At 53.4% G+C, this 16778-nt stretch overlaps 4 protein-coding genes across 4 annotated transcripts; 2 read left to right on the forward strand and 2 right to left on the reverse strand.

Annotated features, from left to right (window-relative positions):
• Positions 1 to 18: 18 nt before the first annotated feature.
• On the reverse strand, positions 19 to 2191 carry QC763_112100 (uncharacterized protein; the record flags this gene model as incomplete). Its single annotated transcript, XM_062907799.1, has 2 exons — positions 1748 to 2191; positions 19 to 1688 (listed from the first exon to the last, which is right to left on the reverse strand). Exons 1-2 carry the CDS (start codon positions 1923 to 1925, stop codon positions 19 to 21), a joined length of 1848 nt encoding a protein of 615 aa, XP_062770775.1. The 5' UTR covers positions 1926 to 2191.
• Positions 2192 to 2310: 119 nt separating this feature from the next.
• Positions 2311 to 5650, forward strand: PRP40 (U1 snRNP protein). The gene is made up of 4 exons (XM_062907800.1): positions 2311 to 2669; positions 2733 to 2884; positions 2937 to 4185; positions 4244 to 5650. The coding sequence occupies exons 1-4, from the start codon at positions 2529 to 2531 to the stop codon at positions 5297 to 5299; spliced, it is 2598 nt and encodes an 865-aa protein (XP_062770776.1). The 5' UTR covers positions 2311 to 2528; the 3' UTR covers positions 5300 to 5650.
• Positions 5651 to 5818: 168 nt separating this feature from the next.
• On the reverse strand, positions 5819 to 9330 carry RLI1 (Fe-S cluster-binding ribosome biosynthesis protein). The gene is made up of 12 exons (XM_062907801.1): positions 8755 to 9330; positions 8658 to 8682; positions 8564 to 8575; positions 8453 to 8509; positions 8052 to 8397; positions 7838 to 7999; positions 7684 to 7780; positions 7187 to 7631; positions 6882 to 7133; positions 6763 to 6826; positions 6396 to 6706; positions 5819 to 6338 (listed from the first exon to the last, which is right to left on the reverse strand). The coding sequence occupies exons 1-12, from the start codon at positions 8772 to 8774 to the stop codon at positions 6309 to 6311; spliced, it is 1821 nt and encodes a 606-aa protein (XP_062770777.1). The 5' UTR covers positions 8775 to 9330; the 3' UTR covers positions 5819 to 6308.
• On the forward strand, positions 9288 to 16630 carry hrp3 (ATP-dependent DNA helicase Hrp3). The gene is made up of 7 exons (XM_062907802.1): positions 9288 to 9979; positions 10234 to 10467; positions 10891 to 11346; positions 11400 to 11426; positions 11482 to 11578; positions 11650 to 15718; positions 15776 to 16630. The coding sequence occupies exons 3-7, from the start codon at positions 10918 to 10920 to the stop codon at positions 16254 to 16256; spliced, it is 5103 nt and encodes a 1700-aa protein (XP_062770778.1). The 5' UTR covers positions 9288 to 9979; positions 10234 to 10467; positions 10891 to 10917; the 3' UTR covers positions 16257 to 16630.
• The last annotated feature ends 148 nt before the right edge of the window (positions 16631 to 16778 follow it).

Raw genomic sequence — 16778 nt, forward strand, 5'->3', positions numbered from 1 at the left:
GCAGCCCCTACCTACCCTCTACTCCCTCCTCCTCACAACCACCAAAGGCAACTCCCTCACATCCACATGCTCCTGACTCCCCAAATCGACTACCTTCACCGCCTCCACCCCAACAACCCCCTCCCTCAACGCCAAAAACCTCAACTCCACCACACTACACGCATTCGCCGCCAACGGTCCAACCCTCACGTCCGCCGACAGACACACCACCTCGGTATTATCCACCCCCCCAGCCTTCTGCATCGCATAAACCACATTCTCATCCAGCACCGCATCCGCCATACCACTGTCCTTCTTCCCACCCATATTCCCCCTCATCGTCGGTCTCCCCAACGCCCCCCCCTCGTTCCTCCTCCTGTGCGGCACCACCAAAAGCATCAACTTCCTTGCCTGGGACGATGCCGTCATGGAAGCCGTCATGGACGAATACGACAAATGCATCCCAGCAGGAGCAATCATCGACGTGGGACGGGAGCGGTTAACAACAAACACCGTCCAGACAAACTCCTCGCCTACATACACCGGTTTATCCGGCCCGGTAAAGGTGAGGGTAATCCCAAAGTCGGGGAGGGTGGTTTCCGTTGCTGATCTAACTGCCGCTTCGAGAGAAGGAAGCGCGTCCGGGCGGATGACTGAAGGAGAAACCAACGGTTGGGAGTCAACACCCCCCGAAATGGACAGCTGACTTGGGCGGTGGGACCGCTGGATGGGTTGCGTCATTGGTTGGCCGAAGCCGGGGTTGACGGGGAGGGTAAAGTCTAGGGGTGTTGTCCACGTCATGGAGAGTTTGGGGGTGCAAGGGTTTGATTCTGAGTCTGGGCGGACGAGGATGGAGATTTCGATTGTGATGACCAGGTCTCGGTCTCGGATGGGGCCTTTGGTGGTGGCGAGGTCAAGGGAGGAAGGGGTGAGCTTGTAGAGGAAGGTGAGGTGGTCGTGGGCGACGCAGCTTAGGGGGAGGCGCATCCCGGGTTGGTTGTTGAGGTCCTCTGCGGTGCCGTTGGTGACGTCGAGGGAGATTTTGTTGAGGGAGGCTTCGCAGTCGAAGTAGGGGGTGAAGTCGGTTTCGACGAGGGCGATGAGGGCTGGGCTGGGGGGTGAGGTGTTTGGTCGGGAGAAACGGACTCGGCAGTGGAGGAGGGGAAAGATCTTGAGTTTGAGGTTTTGAAGGCCCGGGATGCGACGGAGGGATTCTTTGGATTGGGTTGCTGGCGCTACTCGGGATACTCTCTGGGCTGAGAGATGGGGCTTGATGCCGCCCAGCATTGGGTCGCTGGCAAAGGAATCGAGCATATTCATGCCGGAGGGAACACAGCTTAGCATGTAGCCATCTCTTTGGTCAGGATTGTTTTCTGGGTCTGCTTGCTTGAGACCTGCTGTCCCTGAAAAGACAACCGACGGCATCTGTAGCCGGATCCTGGGACGACCCAAGAACACTGACAGTTTCCAGACAGCATAGACAAACTTGGTTCCATCTTCGACCTCGTCTGGCACTATGAAAACGTCTTCGACATCCTCCACTCCACCACTAAATATGACCTCGGACGCAGGGGGGCTGTTTAGGTCTTGCGAATGGCTATTGACGATCTGGGCATCTAAGGTGATGACGAGTCGTCGCAAATGTAGGCGGAGCGTCTGTTTGTCGGCGCATTGTGTTCGCAGTATTAAGTAGACATCGACGGTTTCATCTGAAGTGAAAGTGAGTAAGATGGGCGTGGGAACAAGAGATGTTGCGCGAACCTCATACCGAAGAACAACTGGTCGCGTAGCTCAATGCCAGCGAGTTTACTTTCGAAGGAGCCTTCACCTTGCTGGAGGGCTTCGTCAGGGTTGAATTTTGTAGTAAATGGTACAATGTAGGTTAGGTGTGCGTTTTCGAGGAAAACATCGTTGGCATCGCGCCCTGGGGCATCCGGTACCGCCATCGTTTTCTCTTGGACTGGGTGTTGGGCTCTGCAATTATAGGGAGCTGTTTCTCAGGTGATCATGAGGTTTCGAGGTCGTGACTAGGCGCATGAGCTGGTGGGAGTCGAGGCGATATACAAACAAGGTTCCGATTTCTCTGGCTACTAGTTCCTGAATAACAGGAGGTAATGTGCTCTGTCAGCTCAGTAACAGCTTAAAAGACAAATGTGAAGACGGGCTTGTTCATGATTGTTGAAGTCCCAAGCTGGTGGAGCTTCACAACAGCTCCAACGGTCAGGGGTGCACTTGGCATCTGATGTCAAGTATTAGCGTGGCGCGAGGTAAAAGAGGACCGTGCGTTAAAGCCTGTGCTTGGCTTTTTATGATTTTACCAGCCCGCGTCGACTTCAAGCTTGCAATCTTCTCGGTTGTTGACCACGGGTTTTCTTCGCAACTCGAGTGCCAGAGTTATTTCATCACGAATACCCCCCTGGGATGACCTCTTAATTCTATTGACAGTCTCCGCTATTCGTATTTTGTAATACGACGACTTGCCTGTCGCCGACGACTTCGATATCCATCTGCAACCAGCAAGCCAGCGAGCGCATCACGATCCGGTCGCAATGAATGGACATTTTGCGCCGCCGGGGGCGCCCGCAGTTTGGACAGAACACAAGACTCCCGATGGCCGTACATACTATTACAATACCTTGACCAAGGTTACGCAATGGACCAAGCCGGAGGAAATGATGACACCTGCCGAGGTATGTGCCCTATGGCAGTCTGAAGAGATCGCAATACACTAAGCTAACATATATTACTCACAGCGCGCGCTGGCAAACCAACCATGGAAGGAGTACACAGCAGAGGGAGGCCGGAAGTATTGGTATAACACTGAAACAAAGCAGAGCTCCTGGGAGATGCCCGATGTCTACAAACGAGCCTTGGGAGCTGGTGATTCTGCTGCCACCACACCTACGTAAGTTTTTACCTTGTCCTGATTGTGACATATTGTACTGACTTATTTACAGAGGCCCATCAGCTTCATTTGGTGCGGCTGGAGGAGGTAGTGGTCATCATGGCGGTTCGTATGACCACCACCACCAGCAACGCGATCATCGGGATTATCGCGACCATAGGGAGCCCATGGGCGAGTCCAGACAACTCACCTATGGCAGCAACATTCAGGCGCAAGCCTTCGTCTCCGCCAACAACGATCCTGAGTATGCCACCGCCGAAGAGGCAGAGGCGGCGTTCGTGAAGCTCCTTCGCAGCAGTAAAGTCCAGCCTGATTGGACCTGGGAGCAGGCTATCCGCGCCATTGTCAAAGATCCCCAGTTCCGCGCCATCAAAGATCCGAGGGATCGCAAAGCTGCCTTTGAGAAGTATTGCCACGATGTCGTTGTGCAAGACAAGGAACGTGCCAAGGAAAGACTGACTAAACTTCGCGCTGACTTCGCCACCATGCTCCGGAGCCATCCAGAGATTAAGCACTACACCCGGTGGAAGACAGCCCGGCCCATGATCGAGGGCGAGACCATCTTCCGCTCGACTAACGACGAGAACGAGCGCCGTCAGTTGTTCGAGGACTACGTTAGTGACCTCAAACGGGCTCACAAGGAGCAGCAGGTCACAATGCGCAAGAGCGCTATGGATGGTCTGATCGAACTGCTTCCCACTCTCAGTTTGGAGCCCTACACTCGCTGGGCTGAAGCACAAGGTACCATCCAGAACACCCCCTTGTTTCAAAGTGATGAGAAGTACAAGACACTCAGCAAGTTTGACGTGTTGACCGTCTTCCAAAATCATGTCAAGTCCTTGGAACGTAACTTCAACGACTCAAAGCAGGAAGAGAAGAACAAGAAATTCCGCCAGGAGCGGAAAGCTCGTGATAACTTCAAAGTCCTCCTCACAGAGCTGAAGAGGGATGGCAAAATCACTGCCGGCACCACCTGGACCCAGATACACCCCCTGATCGCAGACGCTGCTCGCTACAGAGCTGTCGCCGGTAATCCCGGGTCTAGTGCCATGGAGCTGTTTTGGGATGTTGTTGAGGAGGAAGAGCGCGCTCTCAGGGGCACTCGCAATGATGTGCTTGACGTTATTGGTGTAAGTGCTCCCGATATGGATTCCAACAAAATGCAAGCTGACAAGTCGATTCAGGACAAACGATTCGAAGTCACTCCGAAGACCACTTTTGAAGAGTTTGAGGCAGTCGTCAGGGGTGATGCTCGTACGGCTAACATTGAATGCAAAATTCTTGAGCTTATTTTTGAACGGGTAGGTTCTTTTCATCGCAAATTGACCATGATGAACAGGGCTGACGTGTCCATGACAGGTCCAGCAGAAGCGCACAAAGCGCACAGACGAAGACAAGGTGCAGCGCCGCGCTCTCGATGACCTTCGTGTAGCCATGAAACGGTTGGAGCCTCCCATCACCGTCACTGATACTTACGAACAGGTGAAGGCCAGGCTTGTCCAGTCTGAGGCATTCCGGACTGTGAACTCTGAGGAAGCTCGTCGGGGCGCCTTTGACAAGTATATTCGTCGCCTCAAGGAGAAGGATGAGGAAAATGAAAACGAGCGCCAACGCCGTCGGGAACGCCCAGATGGGCATCGTGATAGAGGTGAGCGATCCTACCGAAGTGGACGTTCTGCTAGGAGCCGCAGCCGCAGCCCCGAACACAACACCTATGAGGCCGATCGTCGCCACGCCATGGCCGACCGCGAGCGTAACTACAGAAAAACCAGTGCGGCCGAGGTTCTACTTTCCGATCGTCGTTCTGCCGATGGCCACCACGATTCAGTGCGTGATCGGGAACGTGACAGGGACCGTGATCGGGATCGCATCTCTGAGCGAGATCGTGAACGTGACCGCGACCGCGACCGTGAGAGAGATCGTGATCGGGCCCGCGACTATCGGGATCGTGATCGTGACCGGGACCGTGAGCGAGATCGCGACCGGGATCACGGCCGTGACCGCGATAGAGACCGTGACAGAGATCACCGCGACCATCGCGACTATGACCGGCGCTCTCGCCCCGCCGACGACTTCAACCACTACGATCGTGAGCGCCGCACACGTGAGGAGGATCGGGAACGTATTTATCGCAGGCGAGTACTTGAGCGCGACGTTGATGAGCTGCCATACGGTGACGAGCGGCCCAGTTCCTCATCTAGACGCCCGCGCCCCGAAGAAGACGACCACGACCGAAGGTCTCCCCGGCAGGCGAAGCGCATCAAGGTTGAGGATGACCGTGCCGCTCCCCCCTCGGCCGCCACCGCCACCGCCCAGCCTAAGTCTGCCGCTGCAGCTCCGGCAGCTATCAAGGAAGAGAAGCCCTCCCCCAGTGTCCGCGCTGGTAGTGAAGAGGGTGAGATTGAGGAGGATTAAACACCTGCCAGTTCGCCTTGTACTCTTGCTGGCAGCCCTTCTACCCTTGCTGGCAGCAAAGCGGATGAAACTGTGAACGCCCAGACGCCAATTCTCACAGCCGCGTGAGCTTCCTGCTCAACTTGCCTCTGGTTCTCGATATGGGGGAAGTTCGGCCGCAGTATACACTGTACAAGTACGTCTCTGTCACCCGCAAAAAGATGCTCTAACTCGGCTTGAGTAGTCGGTGTTTTTTTTCTCATACTCTTATTCTGTCATGGTATTCATTTTGATCAGCAGTGGCTGCTGGTTAGGTAGTGTAGTTGAAAGTACAAAACGTTGTGTAGTAGCTTTTTAATACCAAAAAGTCCTTGTGTTGTAACACGTTTCTTTCCACATGGCTGTTGCCTGAGTGATTCCTATCCTGTAATCCAAAAAGAATGAGTCAAGGGCCTGCACTTATATCGCCAATTGTGTCCATATTTACCAGAAATCAGCATCAAACACCACACCTTTAACCGTGTTTTATCACTAAATATGGCTAGATTCACCAGGTATGCAATATCAGCATTTCTAACCCTTTATATATTTCTCTAGAAGAAACGGCGACTATCTAATCACAGCCCACATAGCTAGGTAAATCACCATTCACCTCGTGCGGTCCCTTTTGCAGGTCAGGAATACCCTGCTCAGAAACCTGGCGGCGGTCACCCGCTTGTCCCATTGCCCCTCAATCTACCAAGATGTGATCCATCTGCGACAGAAGACATACTTGCCCACTACTTCCCGGAAGTGGCATCTTGGTAGGACCAGGCAACAGGGGATAGACCGCCACCGCTGTCCTATGTCGGGATCGTCGTCCTCGGACGTACCCCCTTCCTCAGATACAACCCCTAAACCACCCCGGGCGCCGCCGGTTCGATTTATACAGGTATCACCATTTTTTACGCCTAAAACGCCAGGATCCGATGCATCGTCATGAGGAGGGGGAAGAGAGTCCTGTTTCTTGTTGTCCTTTGGGATGCCCTTTTCACTGTTTGTCGGGCTCCTCCAAGAAGAACTGTGATCACGGTGTCAGTAGGTGTTACTAGAGTCAAAGGATCGGAACCAAACTTACGTAGTTGCCGGAAAGCTTCTGCTCCTGGTCAAGCTGGGAGCTGGCCTTGTTGATACGAGGACGGTAATTGGTAGGGTCACGACGGAAGGTGACGTCCAAGTTCTTCAAGAAGGTGTTGCAACCAGTGAGGAGAGACTCGGGCTTGTTGGCGTGGGCATCGATACCGGGCTGGCCGTCGAAGACAATGACACGATCGGCAAGGTAAGTGGCCATGATGAAATCGTGCTCGACGATGAAGGCAGTCTTCTTGGCGTGCATGATGAATCTTTTGATGACACGAGAGGCCACAATACGCTGCTCGGAATCGAGATCTATTGTCACTTGTGAGCATGTGACTTCGTTTCTTGAATGACAGAGGTTGACTTACAGGCAGAGGGCTCATCAATGACGTAGATGTCGGCAGGGATACCGAGGGCCAACACAATAGCGACCTAGCAGATATTAGCAAGCTGCGGTTAATGCGATGTATTCGAAGGGATCACTTACTCTTTGAAGTTCACCACCGGACAAGTTCTTGACTTCTTGATCAATGAAATCATCAAGCTTGAGTGGCTTGACGACATCAGTCTGGAACTGAGGAGACAAGAAAGCAGCCTTGATCTTCTTGAAGAAAAGCATGCGAACGGTACCCTCGAACTTGGGCGTGATTGTCTGGGGCTTCATGCTAATCTTCATCTCAGGGACCTTCTGGGTTCCATCAGGCTTGAGCACACCGGCCAGCATGCGGCAGAAAGTGGTCTAATGGAGAGTCAGCTCAAGATGCACCTCAAAATCAACAAGAAAATATTTACCTTTCCGGTTCCGTTCTCGCCCATCATGACGATAATCTCAGAGTCAGAGAAATCGCCAGCGTCGATGCTGAGGTGGAAGTTGCCCAGAGTCTTCTCCATCTTGGGGTATTTGAAAGCACGGGACTTCTCGACGAGGAGGTCCTCGGTACCCTCAGCGATGCGGAAAGTCAAACTTTCATCACGGAAACGCAAGTTCTCGGTGGGGATGTGACCATCCAAAAAGATGTTGATGCCTTCACGGACGGAGTAGGGAAGGGTGACGACACCATAGACGGCAGGCTGTCCGTACAAAACGCACACAAAGTCGGAAAGATAGTCAAGAACGGACAAATCGTGCTCGACGACAATGACATAATCATCTGGGCGGAGAAGAGACCGGATCATGCGGGCAGCGCTCAATCTCTGCTTGACATCGAGATAGGAAGAGGGCTCGTCAAACATGTAACTAGAAGCTGTTAGCTTGACACAAACACCAAATACGGGTTAGAGACACATACACATCGGCTTTGGATACGCAAGTGGTACCAATGGCGAAACGCTGAAGCTCACCACCGGAAAGATGGCTCACATCACGATCAAGAATGTGACGCAGCTCTGTTTCCTGTTAGTATCAAGTCTCAGAGAGGTTCCAGGAAGGCTGTGCAGTCTTACCAAGGGTATCGAGCACAGAGTCCAGGTTACCGAGAGTGTGGCGGCTCTCGAGCAAGAACTGGACAGAACGATCGGTACCACGAATAGCCTTGGGGATCTGGTCAACGTATTGGGGCTTGACGATGGACTTCAGGTCATCCTCCAGAAGCTTGGTGAAGTAGTCTAGATATATCCTTAGCACAGTTCCTCAATATCCTCCGCTTTCTTTGCGTACTCTGCAATTCAGAACCACGGAAGTGCTTAATGACATCCTCCCAGTCTGGCGGGTTATCGAATCTGCCCAGGTTGGGCTTAAGCTTGCCGCTGAGAATCTTGAGCGCAGTACTCTTGCCGATACCGTTCGTTCCGACCAAACCCAACACATTTCCGGGTCTGGGCATAGGCAGACGATGGAGCTTGAAGCTGTTGGCCGAATAACGATGGGTGATCTGACTCTCAAGGTTCGTAGGCAGGTTGATGATAGTGATCGCGCCGAAGGGGCAGCGTTTGGGACAGATACCACAACCGATGCAGAGGGATTCGGAAATGAAGGCAATTCGTGATTCGGGGGCGACCTCGATCTATAGCTGGGGGTCAGTTGGCGGTTCTTGAGCATTCCTTCCATGGCGAACCTACGCAAAGTTTGCCGGACCGCACCACAGGGCACGACTTCTTGCATTCTTGACGACATTTCTACTTCCATCAGCACAACTCTCCCAACACCATCCTGAGTTCATGGGCGCGCACCTTGGGTTTACACTGTTCGCATCCGTGGTTAGCCTCGTTCAACCTTTGGCTGTCTGGCAGCAGGGGGGTAGCGGGGTGTTGGCTTCGAACGCACCTTGTCGCTGCTCACAATGGCGACACTATTCACAAACAGTTAATACGCGAAATTATGGAGAGGAACAAGGCCTCTGAAGAATTTGCTTCTCGCATACCGAGTAAGTTTATCGGACATGATGCCGCAATATTTTCCCCAGCTTCGTAGGCTGGAACCTGCTTGTATTTTTTCTTGGTGGTCTAGGAATAAAAGCAAGACTTGCTACGAAGGGACAACTTTAAGCGCAAAAAAAGCCAACTCTGGCAGGATCTGGAGGAGTCCGGGGATGCTCGGCGCAGGTCGACTGTGATCAGGATTGGGTAGAGAAATATGGAGGCCAGAGGAGGGGCAGCGTGGGTCAGACGGTTGCCGCGAAAATGTTACTGGTGTCGCCAATTGTGGAGGAGGGGCAGGGCAAAATTATTACCAGGGGGGGTGCAACTCTAAAATCAAGTTGAACGGTTGTCCTTGCCACAAAGAGCAACGGGGCTTGGCAGCATAGTCAGCTACAATCCATGCTGGCTGATAGGCCAGCTGCCCTGTAACTGCTCTTTCGTAGGTATCCAGCAGCAGCCTTGTTGTTGACCTTCGATACCAAGCACAATGACCAAGACAATAGGAAGATCAATGGAACCTACCAACCTTGGGACAAAACATCAACCCCATTTGTTGTCTTTATTCTCTTTTAATGGCGTGTTTGCAGTCATAGTTTGTTTGGTTTCAAGTGATTGGTACTTTTTCCTACCCCGCTGTGGTTGGCTCCTGATCCCACCTCCAAGAGAGCTTCATACATATCACACGCGTAGATCGAATCTTCAGAGGGACAACACCGAGAAAATGAAGAGGCCGTAGACCCATGGAACATCATTGGCTTTCGTTTTTCTTGTGACACGTACTTTCACTTGCTATTCTCGAGGGCAACTTTGCTGCGCCCACTGTTGACGGACTTTTAGATGCATCCCCGAAGTGAAAGACCGAGAGCTTGGGTGATGATAATGCAATGGTCGGACGAGCTGGAGAAAAAGATCGTTGCTTACGACGTCGTCAGATTGGGGCTTTTAGACTCTGTCGGCGTTGGACTCCAGCAAGCTGGCATGCACGTCGGCAACGACGGAAGAGTGACCGGCGAATGTGGCACATCCACTTCAGGCCACCCTCGCTGCCCTCGGGTTGGAACCACAAAACTCCATTTCACGCTGACTTCCTTTTCTCATTTGACCACCACCCATCACTCAACTACTGGCTGCACCTTCATTGCAGGCACATGATATTCTTCCTTGTCCTTGGCCAACAAGCTGTTGCTACGCGTGCTATTTACTGTCCGGGAGATATTGAGGTACTCAGTAAGTCTGTCTCTCTTCGATTTTCATTGTATTCCCTTGGCCCCTAAAAAGCAAAGGGCCAACGCGTGACCGTGGGGCGAGCTGTGCCTGTTGGTTCGACCAAGCGGCGACATCGCGGTCAGCTTCGATGGCGAGGCTGGCAACGGGAAGACAGCGAGTCGCAGGCCGGGCCAGCTGTCAGCCTCATCAAATGAGCGAGTTGGTGCATCCAAAGACCAATCCGGTGGGTGGGTGGGAGCTAACCTGACCGTCAGGTGGGGCTTAGGCTCGACGCAAGCACGGACCACGGATACCTGGGCTCCGTCCACCATAGGTTTTCCAATCTTCTCCTCTGACACCCACCCACTGCGAAATTCAGCGACACCATCATCACTAAACCACACCGGGGTCTCCAGCTCTGCACGCAACCCCACCCCAGCACCGTCGCTACAGACCAAGAGCAGAGTTGTAATACATTCTGCTGCCTGGAGGGCATGGTTGGATGACCTGTAAGTTGCTACATCGCCTGCATTTGCGCGCTTGCCCACGCGGTGAGCTCGCCGCGTCTTGTCCATCAAACCTATCATCAAATCGGGCACATGCCCATCAACAGCTACCCCTTGCTGCCTCCCTGGTGTCGGTGACGCCTGGTTTTCGATGGATTCCGCTGTCCGCGTTGTCCTCGATGCCATAGAACCAACGTACACCGCTCCCACGGTCGCTGGGACACGCAATCGTTCCTGTTCATCAACCCAGCCTCGCCTTCATCACTTACACCCCTCCTTATGCGACAAGCATCATTGAAGCACCGTCCTGGCCCATGACATGTAGTTGTTGAGTGATTTTGGGTCGCCCAGGCGGCCTCTCCACGACCCCCCAATTCGCGACTGGTCTACTGCTAGAGAATCTCAACTGACATCGTCGCCATGTAGCAGGCAGCTTGCGGTCTGAACTTCACAATGTCAACATCTCCAGAACGGAGCCCTGTCAACGGGCACCACTCGCCCTCGCCGGACGAGAACACTTCGTACTATGGAAACGGCCACCAAAGCGATAGCGATCTCTCCGACGTTCAGCATGCGCCAGCCGACGCTGGCTCCCCCGAGTATCACGATGCCGACGTGGACGCGGATGCCGATGACGTCGAATCCCCGGTGGAGCACCCCGAGGTGACCTTTCAAGGGCCGTCCGACTCGGAGGACAATGATGCGTCAGACGACGGAGATTTTGACGCGGCGGGCAGTCCCGCCTCTGTTCAGAGTCACGATGACCATCCCCGCCGCACCATGTCGGTGTCAGAGCGACCCGCCCCGAAGCGGAAAGCTGCCCAAGTAGTCGAGGAAGATTTCATGAGGGAGAATCCAGAGTTGTATGGGTTGAGACGTAGCGTACGGCCTTGCCAATTTCCTCAGGGTAACTTCACAGCTAACATCCCTTTTAGTCGCGTCCTACACAGCGCCGCAAGGTCGTAAGTACATGGTCGCCCTCTGGAACCTGGTATACACCCTAACCTGATGACACAGGTCGATTCAGATGAGGAAGAAGATGCGTCCGATTCGGATGCTACACCAGCTCCGCGTAAAGGGAACAAGCGCCGCCGGCTGGAACGCTCAGCTCCTGGTATGTTGAAGACCCTCGACGAAGAAGCAGTCTATATAGGGCATGTCGCTGACGATCAATCAATCAAACAGTGTCCAAACGCGGCACACCAATGCGCCAAACTTCGGTTGACGACTCGGAATCAGACACGTACGGCGGCGCGAGAGCCCGGAGCTTTCAGAAAAAGGCTCGGCGGCAACAAGAGTTGCAGCCCGCCCTCGCTTTGGCGGAGAAGCGGTGGTCGAGCCGGCGTGCTGCCCAAGTATCCGCCGGCGCCTACCAAGAAAGCGAAGCTGAAGAAGAGGACGAGTCAGAGCTCACACCAAACTACTGGGCCCAAGACGTGGAGGACAACTCACCATACATTGAAAAGATTCTCCGTCACCGTCTGAAGGAGGGATTGGAGTATTCGGAAGACACGAACCGCAACGACTTTGAGTATTTCATCAAATGGCAGAACAAGTCACATCTCCATGACACATGGGAGACCACTGCGACTGTTGCGGGATATCGTGGCTTCCGTCGTCTCGAGAACTACTACCGAAAGGTTGTCGAGTACGACATAGAGATGAGGCTTGGTGGAGACGATGTAAGCCCTGAACAACGCGAGCAGTGGCTTCTAGATCGTGAGCGTGAGGAAGAGGCTCTCGCAGATTACACAAAAGTTGAGCGCATCGTCCACGTCCGCGAAGGGGATGAGGAGACAGAATATCTTGTAAAGTGGAAAGGTCTTCAGTATGACGACTGCACCTGGGAAGTTGAATCTTTGGTGAGCGAGCAGGCTCAGGACAAGATCGACCAGTACACTGCGCGCTCTCAACGGTCTTGGCAATCGGACCGCAAAGAAACCAACCTCGAAACCCGGTCACGAATGGAGAAGCTTGAGGAGCAGCCAGATTACATCCAGGGAGGTCAGCTTCGCGAATTCCAGCTGAAGGGGCTTAACTTCCTTGCCCTGAACTGGACCCGCGGCAACAATGTCATCCTTGCCGACGAGATGGGTCTCGGCAAGACGGTCCAGACAGTGTCGTTTCTCAGCTGGCTTAGAAATGAACGCGGGCAAGAAGGGCCGTTCCTGGTTGTGGCACCCCTCAGTGTTATTCCGGCATGGTGCGATACTTTCAACCACTGGTCTCCCGATATTAACTACGTCGTCTACCTTGGCCCAGAGGCGGCGAGATCCAACATTCGAGAATATGAACTGTTTGTCGATGGCAACCCAAAGAAGCCAAAGTTCAATGTTCTGGTCACGTCTTACGACTACATCTTGGCAGATGCGGATCATTTGAAGGGCATCAAGTGGCAGGTTCTGGCTGTGGATGAGGCGCATCGCTTGAAGAATCGCGAGTCCCAATTATACGTCAAGCTGAACGGCTTTGGTATACCCAGCAAGGTCCTTATCACCGGTACGCCCATTCAGAACAACCTCGCCGAGCTTGCGGCTCTTTTGGATTTCCTGAATCCAGGCAAGGTCTTGATCGACGAGGAGTTGGAGCTTCTATCTACAGCCGACAGCAAGGAGCCGGTCGACGAGCAGCTGGACGAGGCCAAGCGGCTGAAGACACAAGCCAAGCTTCAGGACCTGCATAAATCCATCGCGCCGTTCATCTTGCGTCGTACAAAGGAGACTGTCGAGTCAGACTTGCCACCAAAAACGGAAAAGATCATTCGCGTCGAACTTTCCGATCTTCAGCTGGAGTATTACAAGAATATCTTGACGCGAAACTATGCAGCCCTCAGCGACGCTAGCAACGGTCACAAGCAATCGCTCCTGAATATCATGATGGAACTCAAGAAGGTCAGCAATCATCCATACATGTTCCAAGGTGCCGAGGAGCGTGTTCTCGCCAACGGTTCCGGCCGCCGGGAGGATGCGGTGAAGGGTTTGATCACAAGCAGTGGCAAGATGATGCTCTTGGACCAGCTTTTGGCAAAGCTCAAGAAAGATGGCCATCGCGTGCTTATCTTTAGCCAAATGGTCAAGATGCTCGACATCCTGGCAGACTATTTGCGGATTCGCGGCTACCAGTTCCAGCGTCTTGATGGCACGATCCCTGCTGGACCTCGTCGTCTGGCTATCAATCACTTCAATGCTGAAGATAGTGACGACTTCTGCTTCCTGCTGTCAACAAGAGCCGGTGGCCTCGGCATCAACCTGATGACAGCCGATACTGTGATCATCTACGATTCGGACTGGAATCCACAAGCAGATCTGCAGGCGATGGCTCGTGCCCACAGAATCGGTCAAAAGAGACCTGTCAATGTCTATCGTCTCGTTGCGAAGCAGACCATCGAAGAGGAGGTCGTGAAGCGCGCCCGAAACAAGCTGTTCCTTGAGTACCTGACTATCCAGGCCGGCGTGACGGATGAGGGCAAAGCTCTTCGCGAGCAATTCAAGGAACGGGGCATGAAGATGGACGAAGCCAAGACAGCCGAGGATATCTCGATGATTCTGAAGATGCGTTCACAGAACCTGTTTGAGCAGTCGGGCAACCAAGAGAAGTTGGAGCAGCTCGATATTGACGCCATCCTCGAAAACGCCGAGGTCACCAAGACAGATGTTGACGACAAGATCAATCTCAGCAGTGGTGGTATTGATTGGGACAACTGGATGCACTTCACTGATGTCAAGGTGGACGATCTGGCTCTCGACTGGGACCAAATCATTCCCGCCGACCAGCTCGCGGCCATCAAGGCAGAGGAGGACAAGAAAAAGCATGAAGAGTATCTTGCCAAAGCCATGGAAGAGTCTGCACCACGCAAGGCCGCCATCAAGGGCTCTAAGAAGAATGTTGAGAACGAACGGGCCGAACGTCTTGCCAAGAAGCGACAGCGCGAAAAGCTGGAGTTGGAAGAGTTCGAGGAACAGCGTGCGCAGGCTTCCGATCCTCGGCGCCCACTTAATGAGAAGGAAACGCGCAATCTTATCCGAGCATTCTTCCGGTATGGCGACTTTGATGACCGAGAAGACGAACTCGTTCAGGATGCCCGTCTCAGTGACCGAGACCGTGAGTTTTTGAAAGGTATCATTGACGATCTAGTGGCTGTGAGCAAGCAAGCTGTTGACCTTAACAACGAAAGGCTTCGCGGGGAAGAAGAACGAGCTGGCAAACCGCTTGCCAAGAAGGACAAGAAGGCCGTTCTGGTGGACTTTGGCGAGGTTAGGAAAGTCAACGCCGAGACGGTGGTGGAGAGACCCCCTCAGCTTAAGCTTCTGCGTCGCGTGCTTGCAGAGCACGGCGACATCCTGACCTTCCGTCTTCCCGAGGCAGCCAAGTCTGCCGCCTACAGCTGTGAATGGGGTGCGCGGGAAGATGGCATGCTTCTTGTCGGTATTGATCGATATGGGTTTGGTGCCTGGACTCAGATTCGAGATGACCCGGAGCTGAACATGCAAGACAAGTTCTTCCTCGAGGAGCATCGTGTCGACAAGAAGGAGGAGCGTCGCAAAGGGGATGAAAAGGGGATACAGTCTCCCGGTGCTGTCCACCTGGTTCGGCGGTCCGAGTATCTCCTTTCAGTGCTTCTAGCCAAGTACTCCAACGACGCCAATGCCAAGAAGGCCGTCGAGAACCACCATCGCAGTAAGAAGCTACTGATGAATGGCGGTCGCCGCGCTGATGGGGGGTCTGTCTCGGCGTCTCCTGCCCCGCAGATGTCCAAGAAGAACAGCCGTGATCGTAACTACTCCCATGCCGAACACCATCGGTCTTATAGCAACGGGAATGACCGCGGTACGCCCCGACCCGACAAGCGGAAGTATGCCGATGACTATGATGATCGCAACTCCAAACATCGTCGTGTAGAGGTTGATGCGAAGCACGACAAGAAGCCCCGGGAGAAGGAGAGGCCCAAAATGGATCCTGAGACTATGGAGAGGTACAAGCGTGACAGGCAAAAGGCAGTAGATCGGTTCTGGGAACTGGCGAACTTGAAGGACGAAGAGATCAACCACTCGGACAACCTTCAGCTGGTGTGGTCGCTTCTTCGCCCGCTCAAGAAGAACATGGAGCGTATCATGTGTTCCAAAGAGCTCTTCCCTGCCGCTAAGCAACGGGCCAAGGTTCTCGGTGCGGAGATCCGCGAGTTTGGCAACTTCCTGAAAGATTTGCGGGCCAAGAACCCAGAACTTGAGGGAGAGGGCCTCGAGACGCAGTTTTGGTAAGTCTGGTCGACTCGTTGGACCTGAATTGAATATTCTGCTAACATTTCCATCAGGGAATTCCTGTCTTCGATCTGGCCTCTTGGCGACGTGAAGGTCTCGGGCAAGAGGCTTCAAAAGATGTACGGGGACTTGGAGGAACGGGGCAGCAAAGACCGTCATGACGAGAAGCAGCCCACAGAACCAAGACGAGGCAGGCATCCGGATCTTGAGGATGGCGAGATCGCAAGCGATCGTGACGATCGCCGGGCGCGCCACCCTTACCGTGATGACCGCCGTGAAGAGCGCAGGGAGGAACGCAAGGATCGTCGAGATGACCGCCGGGACGACCGTCGCGATGACCGCCGCGATGATTATCGTCGTGATGACCGCCGGGATAGCCGCCGGGATGAGCCGGCACGCCGAAGCAACTACTATGACGACGACCGTCTTAACTTCCACAGGCATCGTCGGCCAGCGGAGAACAGTCAGGGGCAACCTGCCCGTCACTCATGGCAGCAGAACCGCAGCCCAACGACCCGTCACAGTCCCTACTAGTAGGTTTCTTGAGCGATGGTCGAAAGGCGACGTCTTTCTCTGATATTAAGAAAAAATAGGGGGGGTGGACGTTGGCAATTGTTTATCGAGCATTCAACCGGCATTTATTGCATTCGTCTGGCGTACTGGGCACCATAAGGGAGTGTGTTTAAACGCGAGGGGTTGTGTTCATCTCGTCTCTTTGCTCACACATATGCGAGAACTGATAAACGTTTTTTACATACCCGGGTATTGCATTTTTTGGGTTCAAAATAAGGAGTGTTTTTGGTGGGTGTATCGAGAGGTTTTTACCATGATTTGACGGGTCGAGGAAAAGAGAACCGAGAGAGAGAGCAGGGACAACAAGAGTGGAGGGGGATGTTTATTGATCCGGCATTAGCGATGAGTTCTCTTTGCTTTCTGGTAGTTTTTTGCTTCTATCTGTAATTTTTTTTCTCGTCTTTTTGTGGCACTTGGAGCGTGTTGTGTGTGTGATTTGTTTTTGTTTATCTTGTCTTGCAGGATGAACATATGACGGGGTGA

The sequence above is a fragment of the Podospora pseudopauciseta genome, chromosome 1, assembly GCF_035222475.1.
Source record: "Podospora pseudopauciseta strain CBS 411.78 chromosome 1, whole genome shotgun sequence".
Classification (NCBI taxonomy): Eukaryota; Fungi; Ascomycota; class Sordariomycetes; order Sordariales; family Podosporaceae; genus Podospora; species Podospora pseudopauciseta.